The sequence below is a fragment of the Oratosquilla oratoria genome, chromosome 39 (assembly GCF_046742065.1).
Source record: "Oratosquilla oratoria isolate Oo_2021 chromosome 39, ASM4674206v1, whole genome shotgun sequence".
In the NCBI taxonomy this organism is placed as follows: domain Eukaryota; kingdom Metazoa; phylum Arthropoda; class Malacostraca; order Stomatopoda; family Squillidae; genus Oratosquilla; species Oratosquilla oratoria.
Window position 1 is genome coordinate 42,783,790 of NC_134815.1, and position 12,399 is coordinate 42,796,188.

General features: G+C 41.5%; 1 protein-coding gene across 1 annotated transcript in view; it reads right to left on the reverse strand.

The window, feature by feature from the left end:
• Window positions 1–3,729: 3,729 nt before the first annotated feature.
• The window catches only part of Tgt (tRNA-guanine transglycosylase), a 29,839-nt gene continuing 21,169 nt past the window's right edge, over window positions 3,730–12,399 (reverse strand). Inside the window, exon 9 of the mRNA XM_076176787.1 lies at window positions 3,730–4,381. Coding sequence (XP_076032902.1) covers window positions 3,803–4,381 — 579 coding nt within the window. The 3' untranslated portion in view covers window positions 3,730–3,802. The remainder of the gene's footprint in view (window positions 4,382–12,399) is intronic.

Consider the following 12,399-nt stretch of genomic DNA (forward strand, 5'->3'; position numbering starts at 1 on the left):
CTCTCTGTACCGAAATGTCTGTAACTTTTATTGCAAACATTATCTCTAATTATTCTTTTTTCCAAACATTTATGGCTGCACGAAACATGTCTTGGTCGATGTTTTTCCTTCAACAAAAACTTCCAATGCTGAGGCTGTATTTAGTGAACGTTCCCGTCTGATATATTCTGCTTCTGTGAAATCGACGACAGCGGGAAATGTGTAATTCTCTCAAATAAGTATGATATACAGCATCATGTACAGTGCGATAATGCTCCTTATAATAGCAAATATTACCGACGTCATTGTGATTATATGCAGATTTTTTTCATTATTGTAACTTGCTATACAACCATTGCCAGTAAAAAAAAGACAGGAAAAGTAGCATCAACGATGTAAATATTCCAGAAAAGGTGAACTGAACTTTTACTGAACTGGTATTCTCTGAAAAAAGAAAAATCATGAACGACTCTTTGATGGTTTTAATTACCAGTAGATTCCCGTAGGTTTAACACTACTTTTATCTTTTATGGACAAATCCCCTACCCTTTCGTTTACGTTCGCTGTCATCCAATGCAGACCTTCCAGCGTGAAATACCAAGGGGTTGCTCTGAGATTTGAATTCATTTTGGCACGTTCAGATTTTTTTTTTCTTTCAATTTTTACCTTATATAATATAATGCAAAAAACCGTGTCGATTTTTAACAACTCAGTAACGTAGATGATAGAATTCTGATAGAAAAAATATATAAATTGGCAAAACCTGGCGTTGTTGCTAGACATCCGAGCCGATCAACGCGCTTACAACAGTCAATTTATGATTTATTTCCAATTTATTTCCAATTCATTTCCAATTTATGATTTATTTCCAATTTATGATTTATTTCCAATTTATGATTTATTTCCAACGCGCTTCCAACAGTCAATTGATGATTTATTTAAACATGTAATCTTTCGCTACGGTGATTTTAGCTATGGATAAGAACGGCCGATTTCATGCAGCTGAATAACTTTGTCCTTCGTGCGCTAACGCTTACAAAATTTGTCGTAGTAAATTATCATGAAGAGAGCTCTTAAATAACGAATTAATTCTAACAACCAATAAGGTTCTGGAGCGAAATTTGTCGTAGAAAATTATCATAGAGCTCTTAAATAACGAATTAATTCTAACAACCAATATAGTTGTGGAGCATTAGTTTCTACCTCCCTTCGCAGTCTTTGGCTACCTGTGACTGCTATTTCTCCTGATAGCCTAACACGTAGGGCTAAGGTGACTGCTCACTGTCGCAGCTGAGGAAATCTTGGCGTACAAGCCTTCCCATATGTTAATATGCATAGAGAAATTACATAACAATTCTGGAACTCATCAAACCGACACTGCAGTAAATCTGCTAAATACATCAAACCCAAACTGACTTCCATTAAACACATATGTCACGATCTATACCATTCTACAACAATTGAAACGAATGGACGCTTTGGCGTCTTCCGATGTTCGCAGTATGTGCTTTTTATGTGTACAATTTACATTTCTTGTCGAATGAAGATAAGACACGACGACAACGATGACTGTGATAAAACATGCCAACTTACCTTTCGGTACAAAACAAGGTCGAAAAAAATGTAAATATTTATCAAAGTGCTTGTGAGCGATTCACCATGGTCTTGGATTACGTGTTGGACTCGTGATCGTCAGCTATTTCCTTCCCGGTAGAGAGCTCAGATCTCATATACGACCGATCTATGGGTAATGTTGTGACTTTACACGCACACACAACCCCAACTCCATGCCAGCGAGTTGGAGTAACGACTCGCAGCGCAGCGATACTGAAATTATTTCAGCCTTGGGCGGGATTCGAACCCGGACCGCCGTAGTGGCGGCCGCGGACGCTACCACTGCGCCATCGAGTGCGTGTGTATGTGTGTGTATATGTATATATATATACATATATATATAATATATATATATATATATATATATACATATATATATAATATATATATATATATATATATATACATACATATATATGTATATAAATAAGATAATATAAATAAAATAAAACAAAACTGCCAGATACCGACACAATTCTGTGGTTTGCAGTTTCCTGCAGTCTGACGGACACGGGAGGCAGTGTGGACTCGACGACAATGACGGTGGTCAAACAGCATCAACGACTTTCTGCTATTGTGCTTTTAGGTCATCCAAACATCTGACTACCAGCAAGGCTCAAGTGTGCACACACATGCATACATATGCGCACACACAGTTCTGTATACACGCATATTCGGCGACGAAGTACGTGCCAATACATATATGTATTCCGGGGTAACTGCTTTCCAATCCAAACTCATACTTGTGGAGTATGTTACGGAGGTGATTAATCTGGGCACGACGCTAATTCCTCTGGACTTTTTAAATTCTAATTCGATACGTAACATAATTATTCCTAAGTTGAAAGTTCTAGTTCCTTTCTGGATTTCGCTTTTATTTGTGGATGAATCTACGTTGGTCTCGCATTCGCTTTGTTGTAGTTTCGAATCCCTCAATTTCTGTTTCCCAGCAGTGACTTTTACTTACCTCAACGATAACAAAAGTGCAAAGGTGACGGCTTCGGCCGCAGCTACGTGCCTCCTGGCATAGGCTCCTTATATTCTAAGAAATGCGGTTTTTTGTTGTTGTTGTTGTTTTTACTACCCACACATCGAGCACAACTTAACTTAACCCTGTTCACCCAATCCAAACTTACCAAACAAAAACAAAAAATTCCCTCACATTCATGTTATTTTCGGAGTAAGCATTACCCCTTCAGTGGAACTACCGTTCCCCTAGTCTATAACCGTTATATGAACATGTCCTGTCGAGAAATAGGTCGGCGTTCAGCATTGTAAAAAGAAAACAAAATACGTATAGTATGTTAATTTCTGGCAACTTTCGTAGGGGTGTCGGCATCATGAAAACAAAGGGGAATCGCACTTCCCAACCGTGCATTGCTTTTTCTGACACGGAGAAGCATGATACGGCCAATACAAATAACGCAACAACGATGTTATTTTTCTTCCACTTCGGCCCAAGTCAATAACCGTCATTTTCGCTATGGCAGGAAAAGAAGGGCATCAGCAATTTGTAAACATAGAAAATGCTCTTTCCATTGAGATTGATTTGAAGGAACGGGTGCCACTAGCTGGTGCGGGGAGTGCGCGAAGCTTAACCTCCCTCACGTATCATTCCCCTTCCCCTAAAGAAATTTGCAACTTCCCTGCATATTTTGGAAGTTCAATGCAGACGAGAACATTCATTTAAATAAAAATGCGCTACTTTGAGTACTTATATGTATCTAGCCTTCATAGCGATGCAATTAACTGACTAGTGCTACGTCAGTTGATTTTCTTCTACCAAATGCGCTCGTACTAAGTAGAACAAAAGGGGATGCAATTTATGAGGGGAGTCCTGTCCTCTTGGAACATGTGCCTTACAAACTCAAAGCGTCTCTTGTCCGCTAAAAATAATGTAATTTTCTTGTGCAGGATTACTTAAACGTTGAACACCTCAGTGTTATTTTTTCCTACATATGTACAGAATTCATCTGTTTTCATCATACCCATTCCCTATTATTCACACAATTTAAACCACGAATTTGCGTTTCGTTTGTTGTCATTTCTTCCGCCAAAACTAAACCTTATTGGCGTTGAACGTTGGGGCGTAAGGTAACCATCACAAATGATCAAATTAAAAGATTCAAAGTTATTCGACATTTTGTTTAATAAAATATAAATGGACCAGTTACATCACAACAACCTGGCACGTTAACAAATATATATATCAAACAAATTCTGGAATGACCCAACTGCACTGAGAACATAGATCTTTCAGACTGTGATAAACCTCTTGTACCTCCCGCCGGAATTCCTCGCTCCGTTGATTGATTACATAATCTTCAATTTTCGACAAAAGGGTATCGGAGGGTTCCCTTCCTCCACCGTCGTCTTCTCCCCAAGCGTCCTCCCAATGAGGAGGCAACGACGGAGGCTGACTTGCCCTCGACATGAGACTGTTCAATGTCCTTTGGAGATCCCGAATCCTTGCCAGCTGTTGGCCCGTGAGCGTCTGCTGCCTCTTATGCAAGAGGGCAAGAAGGACGCCATCCATTCGCGCCAAAAAGGTCGACATGTCGACGCCCACGTCACCTTCCGACGTCATATCCGTTGCGTTCCCGCCAGCGCGAAAGCCGAAGACTCGCCCCTTCTCCTTATCTTGGACGAACTCGTGCTCCAGCGCTTCCTGATAGCCACGAACCCAAACACTCCGATCGAAGTCGCTCCTCGTCACCTCTTCATCCTCGTCCTCATCCTGAAAAGCTGTAACAGTCTGGCGTCCATTGCTGGCGCTCATTTCACCATTCTGTTGGAGGCAATAGAAACAAGACATTTGTTTATGTACACAAAAATACAAAACACACACACAAACGCACCTCACATATACAAAATACATGAAGTACACTACAGTGTAGACCGCTCATTAATATGAAGAACAAGATTTCATTCCTGCTTTTGCCTGAAGGGGCGACCATTTCCAGTTGCCCTTTCAATTTACAACGTTAACACAACTGGTACATCATGGGGCGAGGGACAATAATACCACCACCTAGCCACACATCAAAGAAACCCTATATATAAAATTTCTTTGAGTGATCAACCAGGGTCACTGGTACCTCACGGAACATGGAACACGGAACGGAATAATATTCACGCGGAACGGAATAATATTCATGCGGAACGGAATAATATTCATGCGGAACGGAATCTCAGTACATGGAATGATATTCGAAGATCATTCCGTTCCGTGGTTGATTATTAAATTCCGTGATATAGTATTTGGACTAATATCTCGCGGAACACGGAACGGGATAAAATTCACACGGAATGGAATCTCGGTACACGGAATGATATTTGAATGTCATTTCAATTCTGCACGTAATTAACCTTCACATCAACCAAGTCATTTCGTTATTGTCCATGTAAAGCATACTCAGTTGTAGTTAATGGATAGATGAAGTATAATACACACACAAAACACACTCACGATTTTGTCATTTCATTATATTAGGCCTATACATCAGGATCATGGCTCATATTATGTTCCTAGCTATGGACATCCTCTCTATAAGTATTATCATCTTCTTCTATGCTAATACTGAGAAATATCAGAATAGCCTACTGCCAGCCTTTTCGTCTTAAGCATCCTCTATTATTTTCAAAGTTACGCGCAGAAAGCGGAACGGATGTTGATGGTGATATAAAAAATTTCAAGGAATTAAAGAGAAAGATGAACAACAAATGGCAAATAAACAATAACAATCTTTGTTCACACAGATAACGGAACATTCATTTTTTCACTATATGTGCACGGAACGGAACCTAGAAAACAACGGAACGTTCCATGAGCTTCATTGCGTTCCATGTTCCGTGATACAGTATTTGCGCTGAAAACGGAACGAAACGTATTCCGTTTTTCACTATATATGCACGGAATGTAATTTGTAAAACCACGGAACATTCCGTGGGTCATAATTCCGTTCCGGGGTCGAATAATCCGTGATATACTATTTGCCACCAATCAGTCGGCAGCAAGATAATGGACGGTCGATACATACTGAAGCAAAAACAATCATTCAACCGACCAAAAAAAAGATTATGACAGGGTAGACAGGAAGGCACTGTGGGAGGTTTTGCAGATATATGGGACATGTTGAAAGCTGTTAAGAGCAGTCAAGAGTTTTTATGAGAGTAGTAGAGCCTGTGTTGGGATTAGAAATGGAGAGAGTGAGTGATTTGAGGTAAAGGTGGGACTTCGTCAGGAATGTGTTATGTCGCCCTGGCTGTTCAATTTAAGCATGGATTGGGTGGTGCGAGAGGTGAATGCAAGCGTAGTGGGTCAGGAATCGGATATGGTTAAAGAAAATGGAGAAAAGTGGGAGATAAGCCAGTTGTTGTTTGCTGATGACACTGCGCTTGTAGCAGGATCAGAGGAGGGATTGAGGAAGTTAGTGACAGAGTTTGAGAAGGTGTGTGAAAGAAGAAAGCTGAAGATAAATGTGGGGAAAAGATGATGAGATGTACAAGGGGAGAAAGCGGCAGCAGGCTGGAAGTGAGTATTAAGGGAGAGAGATTGGAGGAAGTGGATAGTTTTAGATACTTAAGTGTGAATGTGGCAGGAAAGGGAGGAGTGGAGGTGAAGGTACAATGTAGATTGAGAGAAGAGAGGAAATACCTTGGGGGATTAAAAAGTTGTGAGAAATAGGCATTTGGGAATGGATGCTATGAAGAGATTGTATGAAGGAGTGATTGTGCTGACAGAAACCTGGAACATAAGAGAGGAAGAGAGGAGTTTGAATGTGTTTGAGATGAAATGCCTGAGAAGTATGATAGGGGTTACTAGGCTAGATAGAGTGAGAAATGAGGTGGTGAGGAGAATGGGGGTGGAAAGGGAGTTGGGAGATAGGGTTGACGAAAGAGTATTACTGTAGTATGGTTTGGACACATGGAAAGAATGAGTGAAGAAAGATTAGTAAAAGAGGTGTAGAAGGCAGAGGTGGAGGGAGTGAACATGAGGGGGCATCCTAGGATGAACATAAGAATAAAGGAGACTGCAAGAGACCATAAGGCCTACACTAGGCAGCTCCGTATCCATCACCACCTGTCATCCCCATCCATAAAGTTGTCTAATCGTTTTTTAAAACAACTGATAGTTTCAGCGCTTACTACATGGTTACTAAGTTTATTCCATTCATCAACCACCCTATTGGTAAACCAATTCTTGCCTATTTCCTTCTTAAATCTAAATTTGTCCAGTTTATACCCATTACTGTGAGTCCTGCCCTGTTGTCTTATTATGATGACCTTGTTTTAGCCTTTGATCCACTTGAACACTTCTATTAGATCACCCCGCACTCTGCGTCTTTCCAAAGAGTGTAAGTTTAGGTGCCTAAGCCTCTCTTCGTAAGGCAAATTTCCGAGTCCATGTATCATTTTGGTCATTCGTCTCGGTACTGATTCTAGTGAATTTATGTTCATTCTGTAGGACGGCGACCAAAACTGTACCGCATAGTCAAGGATGGGTCTAACTATTGCTAGATAGAGTTTAATAATTACCTCTGCACTTCTATTCGTTACCGTCCTAGCAATGAAGCCTAATGCTGTTAGCTTTATTTCTGGTGCTAATGCACTGCTTCCTGGTTTTAAGGTCCGGACTCGCCTCTTGCACTCAGATTTTTCTAAAAACGTGTTATCTAAGTTGTATCTATTTTCGGGGTTGTGTAGCCCTACGCTTAACATGCTACACTTAGAGATATTGAAGTTCATTTGCCATTTCACCGATTCTGTGAACAATTTGTTAAGATCATCCTGCAGAATCTGGGCGTCGTCTCCTGAGATGGATGGATGGGGTAAAAGGGGCTTTGGGAAAGAGGGGAATGTCTGTTGAGGAAGGACGGGAGGGGACAGAAGATAGGAGTGAAGGGAGAAGGATTGTGTATGGATGATGCTTTGATGCATGAGGGGTATTGGGTGGGGGATGGGAGTATGTATGAGAAATAAATTGATGCAGCCCGAAGGGATTTCTCCCCATCTTCTTTTCTGCATGAGGGGGTAGCCGATTTAATGAAGTGGCCTTGCTGTGGATGTGCTGTGTCTTGTGACACTGCTTCTGACACAGGGCAGTGGACAAGATGCAGGGATGACCCGTCATTCAGGAGGTGCCAAGATAAAAGGGAGGGAAGAAGGTAGAGGGGAGTGGAATATGTAGGGGATGGAATGGGTGGGAGTGGTTTCTATGCCTTTGTCTTTTAGCTACCTCCCGTATTAGGGGGAAAAGCCTTTGGTATATGTACGTATGTAATAAGTCTTCTCTGTCAAGGACTTCCATGTTTTTCATGATTCTGTAAATGGCCAATAGATCTCTTTCTCTTTTTTGTTCCAAGGTTGTGTTTGTGTAATCATTCTCATGTGCTGCTCCATGTAAAGGATTTTGGTTTCTGAGTGCTAAGAATCTTATCTTCAAAGGGTTTCATCAGTGACAACCAGTGCTGCTATCCTTGAAGATAACATCATCCTGAAGATGTAGAATCAGAGAGGTAGTAAAGGCCAGATTTGAGGAGGGCACTAGAAAGGAGAGACTGTAGACATTGTATGATCAGTATTCTTTATTATATTGTTGTTTTTGTACCCCCAGGCCATCTGTTATTATTCTCATAGATTTATCTTCTTTTATTTATAGGTTGTCTTTTATTTCTTAACTGCTAGATAGTATGCTGTGGATGCATAGTTAAGAGTAGTTCTTTAGAGTTGTTTATGCAATGATAAGTATTTCTCTTCTGTTGTCCAACTGTTCTAAGTATGTTCAGTTTCTAATTTGCCTTCATTAAGAGAGTATGTGATAGAAGAAAGCTAAAGATAAATGTGGGTAAAAGTAAGGTGATGAGATGTACAAGGGGTGAAAGTGGCAGTAGACTGGAAGTGAACATTAAGGGAGAGCGACTGGAGGAAGTGGATAGTTTTAGATACTTGGGTGCAAGTGTAGCAGGAAAAGGTGGAGTGAAGGTGGAGGTAGAATGTAGATTGAGAGAAGCGAGTAAATGCCTTGGTGGATTAAAGAGTGTAATGAGAAATAGACATTTGGGAATGGATGCGAAGAGGAGACTGTATGAAGGAGTGATTGTGCCAACAGCACTGTATGGGGCAGAAACGTGGAACATAAGAGAAGAAGAGAGAAGGAGTTTGAATGTGTTTGAGATGAGGTGTCTGAGAAGTATGGTGGGGGTTACTAGGCTAGATAGAGTGAGAAATGAGGAGGTGAGGAGGAGAACAGGGGTGAAAAAGGATTTGGGAGAGAGGGTTGATGAAAGAATATTAGGATGGTTTGGACACATGGAAAGAATGAGTGAAGAAAGACTAGTAAAAGAGGTATGGAAGGCAGATGTGGAGGGAGTGAACATGAGGGGACGTCCTAGGATGAGGTGGATGGATGGGTGAAGGGGGCTTTGGGGAAGAGGGGAATGTCTGTTGAGGAAGGAAGGGAGAGGACGGAAGACAGAGGTGAGTGGAGAATGGTTGTATATGGATGATGTTGTGACTGCATGAGGAGGAATGGGCGGGGGGGGGGGGGGGGGTAGTATGTGTGAGTAAATTTTGACGCAGCCCGAAGGGATTTCTCCCCGTCCTCTCCTTATATGCAAAGGGGGACGGAGAGGGGGGGTCGCCGATTAAATGAAGCGGCCTTGCTGTGGATGTACTGTGTCTTGCGACACTGCTTCTGACCCAGGGCGGTGGGCAGGGTTCAGGGATGACCCGTCATCCAGGAGGTGCTCAGATGAGAGGAAGGGTGGGAGGGGTGTGGAGTGTATTTAGGGATGAAATGGGTGGGAGTGTTTTTATGCCTTTCCCTTTGTGGCTACCTCCCTTGGAAGGGGGAAAAAGCCTTGGTATATGTATGTATGTAAGTCCTACTCACTAGATTTGGCTCCCTGTGACTTCTTCCTTTCCCCCTAAGATGAAATTCAAGCCAAAGGGTCACCATGGAGATCAATCTATCTCTTGCCCAAAATTTCTCTTCCCTGATTGATTTGTACACCTGCCTGGAAGATATTCCCAGTTACCTGAGGACCGCAGGTCTTCTGCAAGAGAGACGAGAGTCAACAGATTGATCTATTGCAGAAGACCCACATCTCCCAGGTAACTGGCAATTGCTACCATATTAATCCATAAATCACTCAAGAAAGGTTTTTTGTTGTCTGGCTAATGCAGTGTAGGATGAGATGTTTTATGTTTTCTGTGGAGGATATTCAATGAACTGCAAATGATGCTCAATAAGGTTAAAGAACAAAAATCTCAAGGAGCATTCCAAACTTTGCAGAAGCCCTGGCAGAGATGTATCACTGCACAAAGTAACTACCTTGAAGGAGATGGAGGTTAAATCTAAGTCAGATATGTTATTTCCCTTTTATAGGTGTACTCTAAGAACTTTTAGGCTGAGGTAATGTTGTCAGGTCATCTGCATGTGTGCAAGCTTTGATGTTGTGTTCCAGATTTGCAGTGAGAAGGTCATATGTAAATAGATTAAACAATGTTGGTGACAGTATTGTTCTTAGGGAAGACACAACTGTATTGTCTTTTGATACTTAATACACACTCTGAGATACTCTGCACTCTCTGCCAACTAAGAAGTGCCAACCATTTTTTTGTCAATTATGTATTTCTGTTTCTATGAATTTTTTTTAATAGAATGTGTCTGGAGCCTGTATAAAAAGCCCTATGTGTATTACCACCATATTAAGCAGCAGGATCAATATAATTTTGAAGCAACAAAGTGGTCATTCTACTGTGGCAGTAACAGCTGTTATTATTCCATCTCTTGGGAGGAAAGACAACCAATGATGCATCATTGGGTCAATAGATTCAAGGTGTCCAGGCTTCATTGCCCTGTTGTGAGTGTGTGTGTGTTGGGGGGGGGGGGGGTTGCAACAGAGAGAATTTTATGGTTTTGAAACCTCCCTTCATCAGTTGGTAGGTTTGCTGGACTCATCACAAATGAGTAACCCCACTGGAGGTGGCTACCCAGTTCAGGGGCTGTGACAGGTTTTGTTTATGGTACCTTTTCTACTCACTTCCATTTGTGGAGTGTGCAGAGTAGATCTGTGAAAGGGGCTGCCCAATCATAAAAGTGGCTGGCAAACTGTGCTGCCACCTAAATCCCAGTGTGGAGTAATCTTCCGCATAGTATAGTTCATACTGCCTGTTCATGACTAAGAGCATCCAAGAATCACTGTCCCTGCCTGTTCTCACTAGCCCTCACTACAAAACAGAGAGACACTGAGAGGAGGTTATAGCATTGGTAAAAGAGTTTGAAGGCTAGTACAAAAAAAAGAGAGACAGTATGAGTTAAACGGAGCCAGTTACACTTTTGGTGTCTCAGTTGCTACCTCCCTTTTTACATCAGTTTCCTTACTGGGAGTCAATCACAAGGGACCCCCACAAGGTGCTGAGGCAATAATCAAATACTCCTCCCCAGGGGCAAGAGCAGCTTAACTCCTTTCAATATTGGTTCCCAGATATCTTAACTTCCTGACTGTTCCATTATGTCCCCATTCAACTGTACATCAATCTTGTGCCCTCCAATCTTAAATATCACCATCACCTTGCATTATTATACAAAATCTTTTAGTTTCTTCCTCCAGCAAATCTTACCAAACCCACTCACCATCCTCTGCAAACCCTCCTCTCTACTAACAAAACAATGTCATCTGCATATAATATGAATCACAATGGCAAAAGCCGACAAGACTGTGAGAATAAACACCTTGTGAGATTGAAACCTTTATTAGTACTACGTTTCGCTTGTTACAGCTTTTTCAAGTACAGACATGACACACACTCTGAGCACATATAAGCCAACAGAAATGTCCTCCTTTGTCTCCACCAAGTCCCACCCGTCCCCCTCCTCCCCCTCCACCTACCACCCACCCCTCCCTGATAACCTCTCCCAGTTCCTTCCCTGTTGGCTTATATGTGCTCAGTGTGTGTGTCATGTCTGTACTTGAAAAAGCTGTAACAAGCGAAACGTAGTACTAATAAAGGTTTCGATCTCACAAGGTGCATATAATAGGTTAGTAAATATCTATAAATATCTATCATTGCCCATTTCATTCCAGCCTTATTCCTCTACTTACAAATTGCAATCACACCTCTCATCACTCACTCCACATATAAATTAAATAGCTATGGTGACGTTACACAACTCTGCTTCAAACATTTAATTAAGATATCTTGCTCTCCTTATTTTCCACTTGTACACAAGCTTAACATACATATACCAAAGGCTTTTTCCCCCTTACACTGGGGGTAGCCAATAAGAAAAAGGCATAGAAACCACTCCCACCCATTTCATTTCCCATATATTCCACTCCCCTCCACCCTCCTCCCTCCCTCCTATCTTGGCACCTCCTCAACTACTCCATACAGTCTCATGGTCTTCCATACTCCTTTTCTATTATGTTTTTTTTTGTTTTTGTTTTTTCCAGAGCAACAAAACAAGGTAGTACTGCTTCCTTTTCTCACAAGTTTTCTCTCTTGGTCTCTAAAAATCTTAACAAATAAGAACAATAAGTACACAATGCAAAAAACATAGTGATTACAGATGTGATGACAAACATACATACATACATATATCAAAGGCTTTTCCCCTTTACAAGAGAGATAGCCAAAAAATAAAGGCATAAAAAACCTCCCCCACCTATTCCATACCTAATACACTCTACTCCCCTCTACCCTCCCTCTTATCTTAGCACCTCCTGGATGACGGGTCATCCCTGTATCTTGTCCACTACCCTGGGTAGTGGACAAGATGCAGGGATAACAAACACCAAC